The sequence below is a fragment of the Neopsephotus bourkii genome, unplaced genomic scaffold, assembly GCF_033783945.1.
Source record: "Neopsephotus bourkii isolate Nb327-2 ecotype Australia unplaced genomic scaffold, CSIRO-AGI_Nbou_v1 NB_1825, whole genome shotgun sequence".
NCBI lineage: Eukaryota > Metazoa > Chordata > Aves > Psittaciformes > Psittacidae > Neopsephotus > Neopsephotus bourkii.
Window position 1 is genome coordinate 4,900,829 of NW_026902298.1, and position 23,375 is coordinate 4,924,203.

The 23,375-nt window shown below is 38.6% G+C and overlaps 1 protein-coding gene across 4 annotated transcripts in view; it reads right to left on the reverse strand.

Annotated features, from left to right (window-relative positions):
• GRM5 (glutamate metabotropic receptor 5) overlaps nucleotides 1-23,375 on the reverse strand; it is a 260,905-nt gene that overhangs the window by 231,942 nt on the left and 5,588 nt on the right. For all 4 annotated transcript variants that reach the window (XM_061343758.1, XM_061343760.1, XM_061343757.1 and 1 more), the window contains one exon: nucleotides 18,554-19,434. In XM_061343758.1, the coding sequence (XP_061199742.1) occupies nucleotides 18,554-19,232 (679 nt within the window). In that variant the 5' untranslated portion in view covers nucleotides 19,233-19,434. The remainder of the gene's footprint in view (nucleotides 1-18,553; nucleotides 19,435-23,375) is intronic.

Genomic DNA, 23,375 nt, shown 5'->3' on the forward strand with positions numbered 1-23,375 from the left:
TGGTCTTAATCTTATGGGATCAAGATTATCCAGCAATCCCTTTGGTTCTGCTGAAGAGTTTTTCTTCCATTTCAGTTGTGGTCATTTCCACTTCCATATTCCTCTTCCTACTAATTAACTGGATTTGCCTTCATATTCTACAGACTTCATCTTTATGAAGACTGTTATTCAGCACACGCAATTTTAAATACTTATCTAAAGTACCCAAGTTAGGAAGGCAGTAATCCAAGGTTACTAATGAAGACGTTAAATAAAATAGAGGGTTGAATCATCCCTTGGAAGGGTCTCTCCATGGAATGGATAGGGTTCCTGGAAAAAAAATCAGTTATCAGCTTGAAGAAACATGAAACTGAGCCATCTTTTCCATCACTTCTATGCCAAGAAATGTTTGTTTTGTCTTAGGGCCAAGATCAAATTACTTTTAATGTTGACTCAATCTGTTCTTCTTGCTCTTCACAACTTTGCACACAAAAACGGTAGACTTTAGCAACCTGTTTTTATTTACTTTGTGAGATTTAGCTCATCTTGACTTTTACAGCTTTTACTTTATGATTATTTTAGACAAATTTGGTGGTGCTCTATGACAGGGCTATGGGATTGCTGAATGAAGGAAGAGTGACTTTATCCAGGTAGACATCATCTACCTGGTCGTGTGCAAAGAATTTGATGCTGTTCAGCACAACATCCTTCTCTCTACACTGGAAACACATGGATTTGATGGATGGACCACCAGCTGGATAAGGAATTGGGAGGATGATTACACTCAAAGAGCTGCAGTCAAAGGTTTGATGTCCGAGTGGAGACCAGTGACAAGAGACATTTCTCATTGGGTGGTACTGGGACCAGAGTTGTTCAACATCTTGGTCACTGACATGGAGAATGAGATCGAGTGCACCCTCAACAAGTTTGCTGACCATGCCAGGCTCTGTGGTGTGGACAACACACTGAAGGGAAGGGATGTTGTACAGAGGGGCCTGGACAGGCTCCAGATGTGGGCCCATGCAAACTTCATAAAGTTCAACAAAGCTAAGTGCAAGGTCCTGCACCTGGGTCAGAGCATTCACAGGCACAAATGGAGGCTACATGGAGAATGGACTGAGAGCAACCCTGAAGAGAAGGACTTGGGAATGTTGGTTGATGAGAAGCCCAGCATGACCCAGCAGTGTGTGCTTGCAGCCCAGAAAGCCAACCGTATACTTTAATGCAGGGCTGCATCAAGAGAACCAGGGCCAGCAGGTCAAGGGAGGTGATTCTGCCCCTCTGCTGTCATGAGACCCCCCCCTGCAGTCCTGTGACCTGCTCTAGGGACCCCAAAATTAGAAAGATATGGACCTTTTGGAGTGTGTCCAGAGAAGGGAAACACAGATGCTTAAAGGGCTGGAGCACCTATTTTGTGAAGAGAAGTTGAGAGACTTGGACTTGTTCAGCCTGGAGAAGAGAAGGCTCTTGAGAAAACTTAGAGCACTTCCAGTACATAAAGATGACTTACCAGAAATCCGGAGAGATGTTTTTGACAAGGGAATGTAGAGTCAGGACAAGGAGAAATGGTTTTAAACTGAAAGAGGGGAGATTTAGATTAGATGTTGGGCAGAAGTACTTTCTTGAGAGGGTGCTGAGGTGCTGGCACACAGCTGAAGCTGTGGCTGCCCTATCCCTGGCAGTGTTCAAAGCCAGGTTGGATGGGGCTTGGAGAAACCTGCTCTAGTGGAAGGTGTCCCTGCCTGTGACAGAGGGCTGGAACCGGATGAGTTTTTAGGTTCCTTCCAACCCAAACCATTCCATGATAATATGTGGGTACATTATTTAAATAAACTTTCTGAGGAATTGTAAAGATCTTCCCTCCATTCCCAGTGGGAAAATCTATTCCCAACAGATCCCATTCCAATAGATACCTTTAATTGGGATGAAAACTTCGGTTAAGAAAGCCATGTATGCCTTAGTTGCCTTTTTGCTTCTTTTTAATGTCTGATCCTGAATAGTTTAATTTACAAAATTCCTTATCTTTATTAAAATCTCAAATACCTGCTCTTTTGAAATTACCCATCTTCCAATAAACAATAATGTTTATACAAAATATATTCATTTAATTAAAACTGAGTGAGCTCACAGCTAGCATTTTTTAGTGTCTCATTATTTATTCCAATAAAACAAAGCACATTCAATAATAATAATACATTTTTACTATTAAGTATCTCAATAATAGATAGAAAGCTTCAAAGGAATTATGATCCTTGGAAAACAAAGAAAACTATGCCAAGGTTCTAATGGAGTGAAAAATCTATGTGCTTGTGCTTGCAATCATAGCTGCTTTCTTTAATATGTGCCTGCAGATTAAGAAAGATATTATTCAGGAAACCAAGGTAGCATTTATATTAGTACATTAAAGCATCACCAGAGAACATTCCTTAGTACTGAAACATGATTCTCTGTGGCATTATGTTGTTATAATAGTCCCTGGAATCATTTTTGCCTGGATCAAATAAGTCTGTCCCAAATAATTCCCAGGCACAGCTGGAGACAGTGTGAGTCATGAAGTATTCAAAATAGGCAGGTCTGGTATGATCAGATTGTATTAGCTTTTCAAGAACAAGTAAATGAAGATTCTTCAGGTATAGCAACGGAGAATTCAGACATACATGGCATTTGCTACTATAGAGCTCTCAAGGAGGATGCTGCTTCTTTATGTTCACAAAAGGGTTTCTGCATAATGGAATACTGGACAAGGGACAGGACAAGTAACATAGATTGGTCTGCATCCACTGCTTAGGTCCAGTCCTCATTACAGAAGATTTACCTTGTGTAGGTGTCATTGCACTGGTTCAGAAGGGAGGCAGGATATGAGTTAACAATTACAAAGCGCAGTTCTTAAGTTGAGCCTTTAATCTTTTTTGGTTTGTGATGTGCATATTCCCAGGAAGATTCCATGTCCTATCCCAAGCAGCTTCAGGTTAATCTTTTTCAAAAAGACTAGAATTACTTTTACAAATATGAGAAATATAAGGTCTTGACACCAGAACTGGAATAGTGTCCCAAGTCCCAAGTGGGTGTTCAATAATTTTCAGATACAATTTCAAGCTACCAACATATTACAAGTACCATTTTTCATGTCAACAACATAAATATGCAGAAACAGCATTTTGCTGGCCATCAGTGGTCTCCAAGAAGTTTATTCCAAGGTGCTGGTTTTACAGCATTTACAGTAACAGAGCTGGTTTTGCTTCAAACAAGACCAAAGGGTAAAGGGAAAAGTATTGCAAGGAAGAAAAGCAATAAACTGATTTCCATACACAGTAAGTCCTTGACAAAACATGTCATCAAGGCAAGAGGCAATTTGTTCATTAGCATTGTTCTTGTTCTAGCAGATAATAAACATGCGTTCAGAAGTCTATTGTCTATCTATAAAGGACATTTTTTTGATTTGATGATTCTTAGCCAGTTGAACTGCTGAGAGTAGAAAGAGCAAAAGGGTTCAGAGCGCTTGCTGAACCAGAACCCTGCAGAGTACATGATGGATTGAAACTGCCATCTCTTTTTGTCTAATCCCTGCACTTTCTGGACTAAAGAAATAAAACATTCAATGGAAGAAAAAGACTCAGGTTTTAACAGTAAAGTAAGTCAAGACTGCATGTGCTACTATATGGGAATGGAAATTCTTTTCACAAATTACTTATAATTGCACATATATGGAAGAACTAAGGTGAAGGCACCTTGATGCTAGATGTTATTCAGAGGTGTAAGGAGAGAGAGGAAAAGCTTTCAGTTCACATTAATAGACAACAGAATCACCATGATGCACAAAGAAATGCAGAGTGGTAGAATAAAATAAAAAATAGTTTATTGCTTGTGAGAGAAATCCTGATGTTCCTGTTGAACATCCTGGCAATGCATATGTACACTAATAGTGCAGTGCAGAAGAGCGTCACAGGATGCTCTACAAGCACAGCATTGAGCCAAGGCTATGTAGCTCAGACCAAGAACCAAACTAAGCGCCCAAGAAGTCATTTTTCTACAAGTGGTTCAGTCACAGACAGCTCAGATATCTCTGCTTGATACTGAATTCCTGAACAACTCAGGAGATTGCTTGACTGCAAAACTTGGGGTTTCAGTGCTGCTGACCTAAGAAAGGCTTGACACCTAACTAATACGTAGTTTGTGAGTAATTGGTGAACACTTTTTACTTTTTTTGTAAATTATTTTTAACCTTAAAACAATGTGTGATTGAAAATAAGGAAATAAATACCCTTTCTTATTACAAAATCCTTCCTATCAGAAAATGTCACTTGGCAACTTTTTGGAGACTTTTTAGTTGCAAACATTACACTGAGTCAAAAACCTCACTGTGGACTTTAGAATTAACACAAGAGTTGATAAATTAAAACATTTCAAGCAAGGCCTATAAATAGACCATAATCACAATCTGACCAAATCCCTGAGATATGTAATTACTTGGTATGTTGCCCCAAATATTTTTTAGATATATTTAAACCCAAAGCAATCAGTCTTATTATTTATTCAGTACATTCTACGTGCCAGGCAAAATTCTAATCTTTGAAGTCATAGAACAGTTAGTGTTGTAAGGGACCATAAGATCATCCAGTTCCAATCCCCCTGCTATGGGCAGGGACACCTCCTACTAAACCATGTCACCCAAGGTTCTATCCAGCCTGGCCTTGAGCACTGCCAGGGATGGAGCATTCACAACTTCCCTGGGCAACCCATTCCACTGCCTCACAACCCTTACAGTAAAGAACTTCCTCCTTATATCCAACCTGAACTTCCCCTGTTTAAGTTTTAGCCCGTTACCAGCTGTTCTGTCACTACAGTCCCTAATGAAGAGTCCCTCCCCAAAGTCAGAACATCTTCTCACACACACATGCAGATTAACAAAATAATTTCACTGCAAATGTCACCATTGCTATTTTTAGAGGACAGTGAAAACAGCCATTGGGCAGATGAGCTCTAACCCCTGGCTGTCCTGAGGTGTGGTGTGTAGTTGATAACACTATGGCAAACTCCAATAAGAGAAAATGAAAATGCACCAAAACCCACTCTTTGTATTTTGAAAAGGTTTTTCATTTTAAAACCCTCTAACTCTTACCCTTTCTTATAAAATCTTTATCTATTTTCTACAGAGAAAACAGAAGGAAAATGCTATAAAAATATTTTCCACACAAATGCAGAGAACAAATACGCAGAAAAACTTTCAAATATTGTCATAGTTCTAGTTATGATTTTTCACAACTCCTCTACAACACTGAGAAGTAATTACTCATTTCTTGCTTATGTAATGAAGCTAGTAGCACCTCTACCATGATCATATCAAAATGACATATTTATCTAGCTAGAAAGAAACCATCAGCTTATGAGAAGTTATTAACATGATTGATTTGAAGAGCCATTTTATAAAGAAATATTCAGTCATTTCTACTTGATATTTTTAGGACAAATCAACTGCTTATAAATGCAAACATAGTTTTGAGTTATTGCTCTATTCCATAGTCTGCATATGCTTGAAATTTAGTTATGTCTGCAGAAATATTTAGTCCTTTGAGAGCACCTTGCTGCATTCTCACTTTTGATCTAAGAAGAACTTCAGGTCTTGTACTTCCCACTGAATTTGCATGAACAATAGCTGAAGGATCTAATTTGGCACCTCCCATATACTAATAAATTATGACCATCAAAGACAAAAGATAGACTAATATAAGGGAGACCAAAGGTCTGGAAAACAAGATAAGTGTCGTGGCTGACCTTCAGCAAAACACACCAGCTTTCAGTCTTTTGGTTCCCTATTAGTAAAATCATAATTAATTTATGAAGCATTTCTGAATAAGCTCTAGGGTGTATTAAGTACTCAGATCTAGACTTTTTACCAGTGAAACAGTTTATCTTAAGCACCATTGTTATTTCTGCCCTTTGTTTCCTTTAACCTTGTGCACTTGTCTTTCTCCTTCACTTAGACCTTTGATATCCTGCTTCCTCCCCTCTGACTCCTACTGGCATTTGCATACAATCTGCATAGAGTTCACTCCCACCCTTCCACAGCCCACCTTATAAAATCTATGATGAAATTGCTTTAAGTGGCATTATGCAATGCTGATGTCTGTGAACTGAAATCCCACCCAGACAGACAGGACAGGGAAAGCACTGCCAAATCCAGGTCACTTTGGTCCAGATTGTCTGTATACAGAGGATGGCAATGGTCCATTGTTTTAGGGACTGTAGCTACCTTTGGCCAATATTCTTTAGGACATGACTGCAAAATACTGAAATTCTGGGCAGACCTTGAGAATTCTTTGTCATCTATCTGTACTCACACTCTGACACTGCCCTTCTTTTCCCAGGCCTTCCACCTTGGAAGCAAACCTCACCTTTGAGTTATATATTAAAGCTTAGGCTCTATACATCTTGATGAAGCCACTCATGTTGCAAATGTAAAATGAGCTCCCTGATTTGCATAGGCAAACCTACTGTATCTGTAAGGCCTATGCACGTATAGTAAATGGATCCTTGAGGACTTGCACCTGTATTTTAGCTGGCAGCATAATTAGGTCCCATATGGCTAATGAAATGTAACATGTCAGTATTTTGTAGGCTGAGATTTGTCACACGGAGGTGTTGGATGTAACACCCACTCTACCAACTGTTCAAGAGTAGAAAAAACAAAATCAGTTAAAAGCATGTGTGTAAAAGAGAAATAGGAATCAGCCTTCAAGCTTTCAGTTTTCCAGGCTTCCAATGTCTTCTGTCTCTCTGCTTTCCTAAGGGAGGCATGTCAATCAAGGTACTTCTCAATAATATTTCATGGTACCTTCTCTAAGGGCGCAAACCTGCACTTGGTAACAGAACATGCACACAAACTAAGTGTTTGTGAGCTTCTCTGCCCTACATTACTAGGAGTGTCTAAGTGTCCCTTACTCTCCAAAGCAATAATCCCCACAATGCTTCCATCACACATTTGAAATGTGGGTGTTTGGAGCAAATGCTTCAAAGACACTCATGTGTGCCAATCCTCAGCCTACAAAATGCCAAACCATTACAAAATCATTAAGCAGGCCCCCTTGCAGATGGCTGGAGGCATGTCCACAGCAGGCTACAGAAGGGGATGCAGGCACACGCGGTGTGGCTCTGATCTAGCAGGTTGTGCTGAACCACTAGCTGAGATCCTCGGCATCACAGCATCATGTCCCATGCTGTACTTCCCAATGGACTGATCAACTTGAGCACAATACAGCCCAATGCAACCTTGGTGTATCTGTGCGCTGGGTTGGCCCTGGCTGAGTATCAGGTGCCCACAGAAGCCATTCTATCAATCACTCCTCCTCACCAACTGCACAGGGCAGAGAACATATAACAAAAGGTTCATCTGTCAAAATAAAGGCAGGGAGAAATCACACCAGTTACTATCATGGGTAAAACAGACTTAACTTTGGGAAATTAGTTAATTTATTACCAGTCAAATCAGAGCAGGATAATGAGAAATAAAACCAAATCTTAAAACACCTCCCTTCTTCCCAGACTCAGATTTACAATTGATTTTCTCTATTTCCAGTGTTGGCTTCCCACAAGGTCGTAGCATCCTTTGGGCACCCACCTGCTCCAGCATGGGATCTTCAATGGGCTGCAGGTGGATATCTCCTCCACCATGGACCTCCATGGGCTGCAGGGGCTCAGTCTGCCTCACAATGGACTGCAATGCAGGCTGCAGGGGAATCTATTCTCTGGTGCCTTGAGCATCTCCTCCCCTCCTTTTTCACTGACCTTGGTGTCTGCAGGGATGTTACTTTCATGCATTGTCATTCATCTCTCCAGCTGAAATTGCTCCCATGCAGTAACTTTTCCCCTTTATTAACTGTATTATCCCAGAGGTGCTACCACTGTTGCTGATGGGTTTGGTCTTCACCAGTGGTGAGCCCATCTTTGAGACAACTGGCATTGGCTCTATAGGGCATGGGGAAAGCTTCTGTCAGTTTCTCACAGAAGTCACCCCTCTGCCCCCCTGTAACCAAAGAATTGCAATGCAAACCCAGTACAGTCTGAACCAGTCTCTCCATCATAAGGCATGCCTGTGATCTGTCAAATTTCATGAGGCTGCACGTGTGGTCCAGGAGAGCACAAAACTGGGTCCCTCACTTCCACATAAACCATCCCAAGCTCCCTGCTACAGAAGCCACTGCATTGTCTTGCTTTCCACACTCAGTATTCTGAGGCCAAATTATCGAGTTCTGGTGATTTAATTTCACTCCCACTCCTGACCAGAGCAGTTTAATGGGGCTAGAATAAGAAATAATAGTGTATTTCCAACCCAGAGAGACATATTCAAACTTCTTCAGCCGATCTAGTTGCTTATTGCAGCAGGATTAGGCTAGATGACCTTTGAAGGTCCCTTCCAACTCAAACTATTCTATGATTACATAAACAATAAAGGCAGAACCACAGCACAGAGTTGGGGATGTAATAGTATTCCCTCTCATAGCCTCTCTTACTGTGACACAAAAGCATGTGGGTGGAGAAGCTTCACTGCTGGCCTGACATGGTCATAAGCAACCATGTGTGACTGAGAGGCTTCTCAGTACCTTGCCTCCTGGGTCAGCACCATTTACATGTCACTCCTCCCACAGGGTGATGCCTAAAGGCACTGTCTAGCCCTGCCTGAACAGCCTGTGAACAGCTCACATAGCAGAATCTGTCTGCATAAACTGTTGGTTGAATACACATGAATAATGCATAGAGCTGTAATAAAATCAGCTTGGGAGCAAGGGAAGAAAAGGACTATGTTTGCCTGGATGATTCAGACAGTTCTAGTTAACAGGCAAGAGGCCAGAGGGAGAGGTAAGGAAGGTCACGCAATTGAAGAAGCAGCCAAATAGGAAATGGTGGAAGAAAAGAGAAATTGGTAAGTCTACAAGTCAAGTAACCTTAACTCTTCAATAAAACTAAATAGCAGGATGTTATAACTATAAAGCTTACACTCCTTAGCTGAATCTTAGGTAGCTTACCAAAAGGAACTGCATTTCTATCTTATCCCAGTTCTTGTATAAATCCAGCTTTTATACAAAATCCATAAGGTTGAGATCCCTGGATGCATACTGTAGCAGATGCTTCATTTTGAACTACTTAAACATTCTGACATTTATACTTTTGCATAAATGCCTTTGGATTTGGGGAAAAGAAATATAAGTCCCCCTGTAGAAATTGTATGTTAAAAAAATTGTCAGGCCCTTACTGAACAAGACATAGACCATCTACATCCACTTTCAGTAGGTATGGAGGTACCAGAAAAGAAGTTGAGTATCTAAATACCTTGTACAATGGGCTTTTAGGAAGACATGCAAGTCAGAGAAAGAGAACATTTGATTCTACTACAACATTTTTTTAGACCCCTTAAATTTGAGCTAGTCTCATGCCTTCCCCTTAGGGAAAGAAATAGGTCAGACAAATTAACTGTCTGTTTGCATATGTATGAAAATGAGCAAGGTAACTTCAGATCCCAGAGCACTGTTGGAAGGAAAAGAAATTACGAAGCCCCCTATATATATAATCATGACTGAAGACAGATGAGAAGCTTATATTCAAAAGATGATACACACGCTCTCATATTCTCATTTTGGGCACATATCCTAATCTATTTGAAAGCTTCTGCTAACATGAAAAGGATTTGAATCCTGTATTTTTGTGTGACAAATATGAAGGAAATGGAAGAACTCCATACCTATGAAATGCAACCTGAAGTTCTGTTCTACTCATAAAACTAAATGAGCAGCACCAGCAGGTTTTGTACTAATTTTCCTCCCCGGACTTCTTTGAAAACCTGTGATAAAATTCTTCTCTGACCTGTAAAACCAGCATGGAAATGGAAAAAGAGGTGAACCCCACTGCTAGTCCTCCCTCAACAGAAGGTACAAGATCCCTTTCCAAACTGCTGGCTTTTCCTCCTTTTCCATGCCTAAATATAGTTCCACCTGCTGTCAGGATGCATCTCTGCTCCCTGTTCAGCACAGCGTTGAGATCACAGCCATCTACAATACTTTCTGCAAGCCAGGGCACACCCTCAAGAGGATATCACAGTGCTGCCTTACTGCTCGCTCATCTTGCTTACAAAGACTCTCTGAAACAACCTGGTGAATAGAAGGTGAATAGAGCATAGTGCTGGGTTCTTCAAGTGCAACAGATAATTTGGCCAAGAACCTTATTCCAATGTAATTGAGAATTAAGCTGGGCATGAAGATTGTTGAAACAAATGAAGGTAAAATACAATTTCATCTTACCTTTTACCTTCAAGGCTTTGCTTCCAAATGATAAAATATCCTGGTTTTCACTAAATGCTAAATATGCAAATTAAACAGCTGTCCTGTTTTAAGAGAAAACAAATGCAGAATAGCTGAATAATATATCTGGTTAAAATCAGATATTTTTAAATGAGAATCTGGACTTTAAAGTCTGAACTTTAGAAGATATCTGGACTAAGTCTGAATTCTTCAAGTGAAAGAACTTTAATAATAGTGTGCAACTTTGATGGCCTTTCTTTCTGACAGGGCTCGGTTGATAGCTATGCTTCAATTAATAGCCATTCCTCACATATTGTCTGCCTTTGACAATGTAATTGATTATATATGGAGGATTCCACACACATCACCTGGATTATGTAGCTGGCCAGCCATGTCACCAAACACATCTAAAAAAAAGAAAATCAAACCTCTCAATTAGAGGAAATCTTAACTGCTTTTTTTCCAGTTAGCATATTTAGAATGATGAGCTAAATTATGTCAGCTTGAGAACAAGACTGTGATATACGAATAGGATTGACTCAAAATTCAGTTGCCAAGCTATGTGGTAATCATTCTGTTAATAACCTTCCCAATCACTACTTTAATGTGTACACATACAATGTAGTTATGTATAATAGTCTGCATTACAGCATGGTATGCCTCCACATCATCAGAAGCCTACAATCAGATTTTAGTAAGATAGATGTAATGTTATCTTCTCTCCAGTGGCTTCCAATTTAAATTAAGACAAAGTCTGTAATTTCTGATTCAACTCCAAGACCACTGTCTTCTGCCTGATTCAAGAATCAGCTACTTAGAACTGCCTTAGGAAAGACTGAAAAGGTTCAAAGATTCAGCACAGGCCTTTAGGCTTTCTTGTCTTTCAGAGAAATCACAAGTTAACTCTTGTAAGTAGTACAGGAAATGGTCTTTCATGTATGGACCAATGTAAATATCCATTCTGCTCTTTAACTATACAGTTAAACTTCTGTGATATTAAACTACCCGCAATATGCTTTTGATGCATAAAGACATAGAAAAATGCAGGGCATCTTCCTTTTCCTTGTTTATGTAGGAAATTAAATAATTATGTAAAGTCTTTTCATACCTGGGGTCTTGAACTAACACTCTGGGTTCTCATCCTAGTCCTTCCAGTAATGTTGGGTAGAGCTTTTCTGTCTCCCTCCCCTTCTTCCTAGCTCCCATCACAACAAGGCCCCAATCTCCCCTGAATGTAATATATATATAAATACTTTAACATAGAAATATTTAAATATTATTTAATATTAAATAATGTTAATATATATAAATATTTAAATAATATTTAATATGTAGATATTTAAATATAATTGATATATATAAATAACAGCATCTATGTCAAGTAATATAAAATAATGTTGGGTTTTTTGCTTTTTTGTCCTTAAAATCTAGGAAAAATTACTTCACAAATTCATGGTTTAAATTTCCCATTATGAGGCAGCATGCATGGAAAAATAAAAATATATGGTATCATGAATAAGAAAGAAAAGGAATACAACTGATGCAAAAATGTTCTTTTGAGCAACCTGGTCTAGTGGAAGGCGCCCCTGCCCATGGTGGAAGGGCTGGAACTAAATGATGTTTAAGGTCCCTTCCAACCCAAACTATTCTATAATTTATTAAATGCCACAAATAATAACAAATAATGAATAATGGGACCTAGTTCATCAGCCCCTGCTTAACTATTTTATTAATGAGATGTCAATGTATCCAAAAAAGTTTAATTTGTATACAGGGTTGGTGGCATAGAAGACATGCCAAATAAAATCAGTTGGGAGGGAACCTTCCAGCTCTTCCCTGAATAAATCACTTTTTATCTAAACTGTCAACATTAATATTTGTGTAAAAATTTAAAAAGTTGGCACCATTTTGAATGAAGTTTCCATTTCACTTACAAAGTTATATTTATCGACTCTTTTAATACAGCCACAAGCCAAGCAGATTATTTTGATTGACTTCTGAATTTTATTATAGCTTTCATTCACTGAAAAATCGTTGTTGTTTTGGCTCTCAATTCTGACCTGAAGTAAAAAGTACTTCAGGAGCTTTGTATGGAATATCTGCTTTCCAGTCAGGTCTATAGCATGTAGTCTTTCATCTCAAAGACAAAATATCAACGAGGGATACAGGAAAGTGGACTACTGTCATTACCCATGTTTGTCTGATAGAATACATTAGAAGGACCATCTTTCATAAAACTTATCTGACCCAGCAGGCACTGTGCAGTGCAGTCTTGCTTCCTGAAAGATTTCCAAATCTCATCAGCTTGATAGATCCCTCCTTGAATGAAGAGGTGCACTCTGAGAATGGGGACAAGAACTGTGACATTGCTAGGCCTAAGGCAAAAGATAAATTTAAGATGAAGCTGGAGGATGCTGGACTCCCACTGTCTCTTCTCAGTGAAGGCAAGTTTCATGACACTGTGACTTTCACTGAGTAGCTAAGTGAGAGAAAAAAGTGACATTCAAACACTTAGCCCCAAAAGAAAAGAAGCAAAGCAACATACTGAAGATCCAAATGTTTTGCTTTTTACAAAGTCCACCTTGTAACATTCCTTTCAAAGTGATTTTGGGCTGTCTGCTGGTTTTTTTAGCTTTAGAACACTAAAACTCCTTGCTCAACTTCTGATAGTATTTCCCCTAAAATCCTTCATCCCCATTTCACTCCACAGTGTATATCCCTAGTTTTGTATTTTTCTATCAGTCAATTCACTTTACAGCAGTTATGTCTAGCCTGAGCAGCCTGCCAATGATGTGAAAATGCTGTGTGGTTCATCAGTCACTGCAGAACAGAGTAAATATTAACTTGATGCTACTTCAGTTTTCTATCTCAGTATTCCCAGTTGATTGATAACATTTCCTTACTTTTCACAGTTGCGATGCTAGGATAAATATTTGGAACTGGGCAAAGAAACTGCCACATCTGTTATAGATGTCAACATTCAATAAAAGTGAGCAAACACCTCAACAGGGTAGGACTAAAACTGAGTTTTTCTTTTCCCATCTTTTCTTTTAAATGGGAAATATTCTTTATTTTTGGGACAAGATTAGGGTGATCAAGAACATATCAAATTGTGTAAATCCTGATCTCAACATTTTTGACACAGTTTAAGAAAAAGTAATTTAAAAACTAACCCCCCTAAGTCATTATTTTGCCCAAGGTCAAAATACAGACTTTGCTGCTATAGAATATTCTTCAGCTTTTAGGCGGGAAATTTTTAAATTCTCAGAATTTTACAAATAAATTTTTATTGAAACTGAAAATATTTTTATGGACTAATAATGACCTTTTTTATATATTCTTTAAGTGGGATTTTTTTCTGCATCTGAAGTATAAAAAAAATCACTTTAAATTAATCTAATTTTCAATCATATTATCATCATGATCACTCGCTGAGGTGATCAGCTCTGGAGAAGGCACGTTCTTCAATGGAGCAGGGGATCATGGAGTACAGGAGGATTTCCTGAGTCAGGGAAGCCTCAGGGGAGCACAGACACCCACAGCCCATGGTCAAACAGCCAGAAATTCCTCCAGCAGTACACATGGAAGGAAGCAGGGACAGTAATACAGAAGAATGGAAGACTGCAACAACAAAGACCTGCAGGAGGAAGATATTTCCCCCGAAGTCTGACATGCCCTTGCAGAACTGCTTCACCACTCTGCATACTGAGGATGAAAGACCAGTCACATTAAGAGGGATGCTAGAGCTGAGTAAGGCAGCCACATCTACTCCCCGTATAACAGCCAGCACAACTAAGAAAAGGTGAAGGGTTATAGTAGCAGGTAACTCTTCTGAGGAGCAGAAGAACCCATTTACTGACATGACACATTCTATAGAGAAGTGTGCTGCCTACCTGGGCTTCTTATCAAGGATGTCATGGAGAAACTACCAAGCCTCATACTACCAAGCCTCAGTCTACTAACTATTATCCACTGCTATGGTTTCACAACAACAGAGGATAGAGCAGCCATCAAGGAGAGGTGCTGGTGGTGAATTTGCAGCTCCAGAACAGCTGTGGCTGCAGTGACCATGACATGGTAGAGCCCAAGATCCTTAGGGCAGCAAGGAGGATGCACAGCAAGCTTACTACCCTGGGCTTCAGGAGAGCAGATGTTGACTTCTTTCCTGGCAGTGTTCAAGGCCAGGTTGGATGGGGTTTTGAGGTACCTGGTCGAGTGGAATGTGTCCTTGCCCACGGCAGGGGGTTGGAACTGGATGAGCTTTAAGGTCCCTTCCAGTGCAAATCATTCTAGGCTTCTATGACTCTGTGGTTCTGTGTTTTTATGGTTATATTTTGTGAAAAGCAAATAATATTTGCGATCATAATGTGCCTTTTGTATCTAAAGGACAAAAATCTGGAGTCCAAAGGAAAAATCTCTGCAACACCATCTAAGTACAATTTTTTTCACGCAACAGGTTTAAGGTCAACTCATTGCAGGTTTTTCATTCATTTCTTCATTCTATTCTCACAGACTATGACTACTTTTCATTTTTCTCTTAACTTCGTAGCAAAAGATGTAGCAAAAATAGTTTTGCAACCAGGCATATTTGAATAAATATGAAATGTGTGAAATAACCCTTCTCTACAGGAAAAATACGGTTCTGTTTTTGTTATGCTTGCCTGAGTACATCTTAAGAAAATGAATGTGAACCACCTTTTTACATGCACTTAGAATAAATTTGAATGGAGGAAAGTGATATTAAACAAAGAGGACTTGAAGATGAGGATGAGGATGACATTTGCTTCAATGTTTACCAGCAAAGATGTCTAAAGAAAATGTTAACCAAGTGTCTTCTTTCTTAAGACTGTGCTGAAAAGTAAATCACACCTTTTACATATTACAGTGAAACGTATCCCTTGCCACCCCAAATAAATTTGACCTATTGTGCTTCAATTGTACCCCTGTGCAATTCTATTTTTCCAGCATACATCACCTCTTAATTCAGAGTGGCAAAATGAATGGTTTCCGAAGGCAATAAAAATTGCCTTTCAAATTACAAATACATTGGGCTCCAGGCAAATTTCAAACACAGACTCTTTGGGATTGACCTTGTTTCTGTCTAGGATGACCTGCTCCAAATGTCAATCTAGTGAACAGGATGTATTGACTTCAAAAGGGCTTTAAGAGTCCTTCAAATCACAATGATGGAAGAAGAGAAAATTATATATATTTTCCTCTGATCTTTCACAAACACCAGGGAATGCTTTAGTATGGGAAATGAGGTAAATATTTTTTTGCCTCTTGTGGCAGACACCAAGCTTCCCCCTGGTTTCCCTGACCATTTCTGATTAGTTGTTCTGTTGAGTGGTTAAGCAAGTCTGAGACAATGCTTCAGCTACATGGCCCATATATTATTTTCTTCTCTACAGCTTTCTGTGTACATTAGTTTCCCTGGGGGTGAATAACAGTTACATGAGCTAAATAGGATTCCTAACATGTTCTGAAAAAACAGGAAACTAAACTAGGGGGTTTCTCTCTGCTGAGTTGTTTTGCCTCAAAGAGAGGCACAGACTGAGTTCTAGGCTACGTTATTGACTTGCTGTCTGTCTGCAAAGTTGGTTTTAGAAGTGAAAGTTGGTTTACTTTAAGGAAAGTTTGTTTAAGTTCTGCTCCTATCACATTGATGGAAAAAAAAACTAAAACCAAACATCTGTAAGGTCAGCTAAAAGAATTAGATCAGTATGCAAACTTCAAATAAAACGGTCTCCAGCACACCCTGGCCAGGATGATGGGAAGTGCTGAAAGAAGGATGGCTTTCAATGGGTTGACAAGAACCTATGTTGACAAAAAATTGCAAGCAAGATTCAATTATTATTTTTTTTTCTCCTGTTTTGAATTAGTACCTGTGAATGTAGGACATTGAGTACAGGGACATATTCAGAATTGTTTACAAGTAAACAGATACTATATTAAAATGAAAACAATTACAAAACCAGAAATAATATAAATAAATAATTTCTTTTTTTGCTTGTTTACTCAATTTCTTTCTTTAGCATTTGACTATAGGGATTTTTCCTGATGATTTAGAAAAAAACCTGTTACTGGAATCGGTAATGTCTGCCATTATCATTGGAAAGTACCCAGAACTTCAGACATCATCACATTTTAAAGAAATACCTTGACTAGTTTGTATTTTCCTATCAGATTGCACATACCATCTCTTCTATTGTTAGAAAACATTTGTGTGATGTTATTTAACTGGAGAGCATATTCATCATGACCACACTGTATAAATGGATGACAGAATCATAAGGTTCCCAGAACCCAAGTTTAATGTTTGTTCACTGAATTCCAGAATTTTATTGCTGTAAATATGCTATGAATGATATGAGCCCAATATGGGGCCTCAGGAATTAACAGTGTACCACCTATCTTGTCCACTTTAATATTAGCAGAAGTGGGCACATATACTAAATATGTCATTCATTTCTCCTTCTTCATACTCAGCTCCTCTGTCATTCACTACTCTTGTCTTGCCCCTAGAAACTGTCTCTAGCTTCAACCCTTGTGTCCCTATTCCCTTCTTTTCAATGAACAGTGCAAAGCTCCTCTGCCATAAGATTAACATGCCATATGTTACCATCTGCTCCAAACAGAGTGTCCACAGGAAGTGGTAAAAGTAAGTATTCTCACTCTGTGAAGAATCAGACCTTGATATAAGCTTTAAAATACCCACACTGAATAAATAAGCATTCCCTTTCAATAAGCAAAGGTGTAAAAGTTGTTCATCAAAAGTAGTCAGGATAGGAAATCTTATGCTAATGTGATACATCAGTGGTGTTATTTTTGACCATGATGTTATTCATACATATTTGTGAAGTGAAGGCTGCACACCAAGCCATGCCAAAGGCATCAGCTGGCACGGAATACCTTCACTACATGATGTGACGCAGAGTGATTTATACACTGTTATATTAAGCTGATAATATATTCATGCAGTCCCATACAAAAGAGGCTGCAGTTATTTACCAGCTTTCATTATGGTGGAAACACGATTTCAATAATCTGCAAGCACGTTCTAACTTAGGGTTTTTTTGATACTGCAGAACAAGATCTCTACATATCTGTAGGAGGAAGAAGATCTCTACATACTATCACTGGCCCAGCATCTCCTCAAAAAGGCTTTGAATAGCATAAAGTCTGCCAGAGAAGCACACTCAGTGTGTGGGAAGGACAATCTGCTTTCTATTGGTTGTAATAAATCCAGCAACATCTGCTGCTGTTCAGCAACGTTGCCACCACTACTCAATCTCTTAATAACATTTTTCATTCCCAGATAATATTCTAAGCTTTCCATTCGGTGTTCATCTCTTTGAACAGAGATGACTTGGTGATATCCCAAAATTCATCACAGAACTTAATTCTGAAAAACTCATTGTATACTGCTGTCATTAGGCAGGGGCTGGTGAAACCTGCTCTTAAGGCAGTATGAAATTCTAGTCCTTATAGCAAGATGAACCCACTCAACTCTGTCAGTACAAGGAAGAACGAAATCAGGCAAGCTTTTCCATTGCTATTCCCTTTAATCATGCACTCTTTTGAACACTGGGTAAAAAGCTTAAGCTGTAACTCATAATAAAAAGAGGAAAGCAATTTAGCACACAGTTCTGATTTTCTGAACACCTGATGAAGCATAAATATGTGAAGAATATTCAAGGAGACTTCCCTTGCTCGCTCCTGAAACCAGTGGCCAGATGAAGAGCAAGAATTGTGTGCGATACTTCATAAAGTATTATTTAAATCCAAATATTAGCCAGAATTACATGTTTTCCTGTATTCATGCCTCTGTGGCTCAGACGTTACGCAAGAACACATTCTGACTCAGCTACAGTTAAAAATCATGATTTAGCTCTCTTATGCACTAGGAAGACCAGACACTCTCTCATTATGCACTAATATTGTAAACATTATTATTCTACATAAATACAGTGATTGGTAGATAAAGAAAAATAAATCCATGTCAACTAAATTAAATTAAGGTCACTTAGGAGATTCCAGAGTAAGCACTTTTAGCAATAAGTAGCCCTAGAATGCACACAATACTATATTTCAAACTTTGTTATCAGCCATTATCAACATGATGCTACTTCAGCACTGTAAAGAATGTGAAGTTTTTATTAAATAAAGTAAGTCTATCCTGCTGACAACTGACTGAGAAAAAACCAACATCAAACACTATTACCTATTAGACCAGATTGAAGTAGTTCAAAGTCTTTCTTAGATAAAAAAAAAAAATCTTTTACCTTCAGTATGTACAGCAGAAACATAGGTCCAGTTATAGCGCTTGACAATGTCCACCATAGCCTTTGCTTGCTGTGCATCAGATGGAACAACTCTCATAAAATACTTGAACAGAGTCTTGTCGCTTAGGTCCATGCTTGTGGCAGAATAAGCAATCTGAGGTATATTGAAAAGCTGCAACAAGTTCTGGACCTGGATAGCAACTGAGCTAGAGCCAGGTCCAATGACACCAACAATGGGTTTCTTGGAGCGGAAAGATGATGACGATCCATCCACACATCGAACCATCCCTTCCTCTTCTTCTGATGAAATAAGAGAGTCCCTTATAAACTCAATGCTCTGCTCCAGAGCCACAGCAGAATGCCAGCATGAGTCCCTTATTTCACATCCTAGTGTTATATTTGGCAGCAGTGTGGGGTCCAAATTAATTCTGTCAAGGGTATGTAGCATTGCCTCCACTCTCTGAATGCCATACTGCTCTCTCACTGCTCCACATTTCCTCTCATGGACCTTGTCAACGGTTGGCTGATGATGGACAGAGAATAGAGCTCCAATGATAATATCACCAGGCATGTGTGCAACCACTCTTCTTTCATTCGCCTGTGCTGAAACCAAAAGCCTGAAGTTCCCACAGACATCTTCCTTCAACAACAGGATTGCAAGGAACAGCAAAAGGACCATTTTAGGAAATGGTTTAGGCTGGTAGAGACAACATGATGGAACAAAATCAGAGAGCCGCTAAAAGCAGTTATCAAATATTTTGGATAAAAGGAGCAATAAGCTGATGGTTAACCAAGAGTTTGCTTGTATTCGCTAATGCGTCGTCATCATCTCCAGGTGGACAGCTATGCAGAGCTGTACATGTGATCATAATCCTCATAACCTTCAAAATAAATAGAGAAAGAACTTTAAAATTAGTTATAATGTCAGCTTTATAATCTGTTCTAAAACTGAACCTATTGCTGTTGTCAATCATAGAATCGTAGAATGGTTAGGGTTGGAAAGGACCTTAAGATCATCTACTTCCAGCCCCCCTGCCCAAGGTGCTGCCCAGCCTGGCCTTAAACACTGCCAGGGATGGGACATTTACCACTTCTTTAGGCAACCTGATCCAGTGCCTCACCACCCTCATAGTAGAGGACTTCTTCCTTGTATCTAACCTGAACTTCCCCTGTTTAAGTTTAAGCCGATTACCCCTTGATGATTATAATGCATTGCCTCCTATAGACATTTACTTCTGTCATTATCAAACTGGAAAACATTACAGTAGTTCAGTGCTTCACAACCTTAGGCTTGCACTTCTGCTGGTATAAATCAGTGTCTTTCTTTCTGACACTCTTGTTTAAAAAATCTTTTGGGAAATACTTTCCAAAACACAAAAGACAGACAACTATTTAATTCCAAAGAAGAAAGATGTTGCGATTCCTAATGTGTGTCTTTGAAAACAAATCCCTTTACTTTCAGACACTTTCTATATCATAAATGCATATGTCACACTAATGTACCAGAAGCAGCACTATGTCATCAGTTATAGCACTAGGAAGCTGCTGTTGACAAGAGTTGTTCTTCAAATATTCTAAGGTATGCAGAATCCGAATCTTCAAATCTGTAAATCTGATTTTTCTTTGTAAAACATAACATGAAACATTAAGTTTTAAAATAAGTTAGGATTAAGGAAGTTGATTTTGGTATAAGTATTTGTATTTGTTTCAAGCAATGAATGTTTTAGCAGAGTAACAACAATTCTAAAACAGCAGAGCATTGATTTTCTCTTCAGCTTTTTATATCCTTAAATCAAAAATCACCAGTAAGCATTTTGACAAATCCTGGTACTGCAAACAACTCTACAGACTTCACTGGTAGAAAGAAATCAACATGAGACTATACAAATGCGTTAGTACCTAAATATTTGATCTGCTATGTTTGCTGATAGTCTGCAGTGCAATCTGCACTCAGCTTTGGTGTTGATGTAAGATTAAGGAAAAAAAAAAAAAAAAGAAAAAAAAGAAAAAAAATAGAAGAATCAGCAAAGATTTCCTCTCTTGGGCTGTGGTTAGCGAAACTTGAAAGTGTACTTGAAAATGTTCTGTACCTAGCAGTGGATTTGCAGCAGGAGGCTTCTGGTTTTAAATATAGGGCTTGAACAGTAGTTTGTCCAGGTCTTGATTCCTGAGCACATTAAAGTATCACACATTGCTCTGCACCTGCCAGTGTGTCCGCTGGTAGTACAGAAAGTTAAGTGCACTCTTAGACCTAGGAAGATGCTGAGCTACTTAGTGAACCACATGCCCAGTTCCACTGTTGATAAAACAATTGCAAAATCCTGGGACAGATCCTGATCTCAGTTTTATCCACATAGCTCTAATTCTAACAGATTCTAATACATTAACAATGACTCTAAAATACTTAGGTTTGTAAAGTGAAAGAAATCCTTGCCACAGGTAATCTACCTCTATTTCTTACAGTCTGAAAATCTAGCAGTATTTTAATCTTGAATCTACCCCTCATAGCTAGGTCATTCCATATGGTGCCACAGAGAAAATCTTCCTGATTCTAAAGATGAGACAAGCAAACCTAAACCCACTTTTCTGCTCGATGTAAGCCTTGTTTAATTATTATTTCACCTAGACATCTATAAGTTATAAAGTACTTGCACAGAGTAAAAAAACACCATATTTCTGTGAGCATTCCCAAATGAAACCAAAATCCTTAAAAAGGGAATGCAATAGAAATAGCTTTGTAATATTCATTTCAATATTAATAAGTTCATGTAACATTCATTTTTGCTAATAAAAAGTGTTAACGATGAAATCAGGTTCAGATAACTGTAGAGAGTTTCAAGACATTTTTTTCAAGTCTGTGAAGAGTTGGCTTACCAATACTACAAGCCTTTGCCACAAAGGAATAACAGCAGTTCAATTCAGGTTAATTAGTCTCTAATTACAGAATATCACTACTGCTTATGTCTTCCGATTGTTTGTTCCATGACTCTGAAGATGGTACCGTATAATTTGTAAGGAATGAGAAGGATGATGGACAAGGGATACCTTTGTTCTGTGCACAGCTATTAAATTCCTATACCTCCAATTAATTTAATATATCATCACTTCAAAAAAAAATCATTAATTACTTACTAACTTGCTAACATTTGAACAGAAATAGTAATCTGTTATTTAAAACCATGGATGCTTATTCTTCTGAGCTTCTCAAATTAAGGCTACCTATACAGAGCACAAGTATATCTAGGCAAAAGCCAGCTCTGCCTCAGACTGTAACTGGATATACAATTAGATGCCTTTTTGTAACCTAGCTGCCTATGCAGCTGCATATGTACAAATAGAGAGAATTTAGAGGATTCGGGTGAGCTTGTGACACACACGGACAAAAAAAATCCAGTCCCTATCCACCATTTGAATTCTACAGCACACATTGATGAGGTTTCTGGTCAAGTTTATTAATATTGTTCTTGGTCTTATGTTCAGGAATTAAAAAATTTCCATACAGGATAGGTAAGAAAGAGAGGGCAGCAAGACCATTTTTTTTCTTCACTGCAGAGAGCAGCTGTTTGCTCTTCTCAGTCTACAGTTGAATCTACCAGTATAAAATTAGAGTAAAGAATGAAGTAAAGCTGAAGGTCTCCTTTATATTTCTTGTTCCATAATAATTACAGATCTCATGGCTAGGTGGTTCCTATGGCCTAAAAGCAATTTCTGAAAGCATTCAAATTCTTCCACTCCATGGCATCCAAGGGAAAAAAAGAAGCCAGATGCAGACTGAAGTTGCTCCACAATTAATGAACTTTCTCCACATAGCCCACTGTACTAAAGTGAAAGTCAATTTACTTGGGACTTACAAAACTGCTACAAATTACATCAAGAAAAATGCTTATGTTTCATACTGTTAGGCTTAGGACTCATACCCAAAGCATCTGAAGTCGATGTTTTCTGTGGGATTTCATAATGCGGTGAAACAACCTGGAATTTATATTGGCATGCCTAAGTAAGCCTGCTGGATTTCAATGGATTTGTATTTGTATAACGGATATCTGCTTCTGTGGGCTTCCTTTTGCTCTCATAAACCTAAAAATCACAGAACGATTGAGGTGGGAAGGCACCTCAGGAAGGTGTCTGGTCCATCCACCCTGCTTGAAACAAGTTCAACTAAAGCAGTTCTCAGCTTCATGTCCAGCCAGGTTTTTAATATGTCTAAAGATGGAGACTCAACCTTTCTTAACAACTTGTTTGACCACAGTCACAGTAAAAAGGGTACTTTTTTAACATTTAAACAGAATTTCCTGTATTTCAGTTTCTGCTTATTGTCTGTCATCCTTCAACTGGACACAAATGGTTATGCCATGCAAAGATGCCATGAGAGTAATCAAGTAATGTATCCCATTTTAGGCCAAAATGACTGAGCAGGGAGCTCATAGACTAAGCACACTAATTACATTTCCTGGAGAACATCCTCCTGAAGAGAAGATGGCCAAGGGAACTGTTCAAATACACAATTTTACTGTTTCTCTTCCCCAGAAGAATCACATACAAGTCACTTTACATTTATTACTGTTTTTTCCTGCTATAGGAAGCTTATTATTGCAAGCAGAATGAGTACTAAAGTAAAGAAAATTTCATAAACTTAAATATAACTCCTGTTTAAATTGTTAAGGATAACCCTAAAGGGATTTTTTACACACTGCAGCCTTCAGATGGAGAAATGTAGCAACATCAAATACAGTGAAATCTTGAACGCATGTAGAAAGTAATGGGGATAGTTTCACAATTAATAATTTATCTGCATTTACTTGTTTTCACTGATGGACAAGCA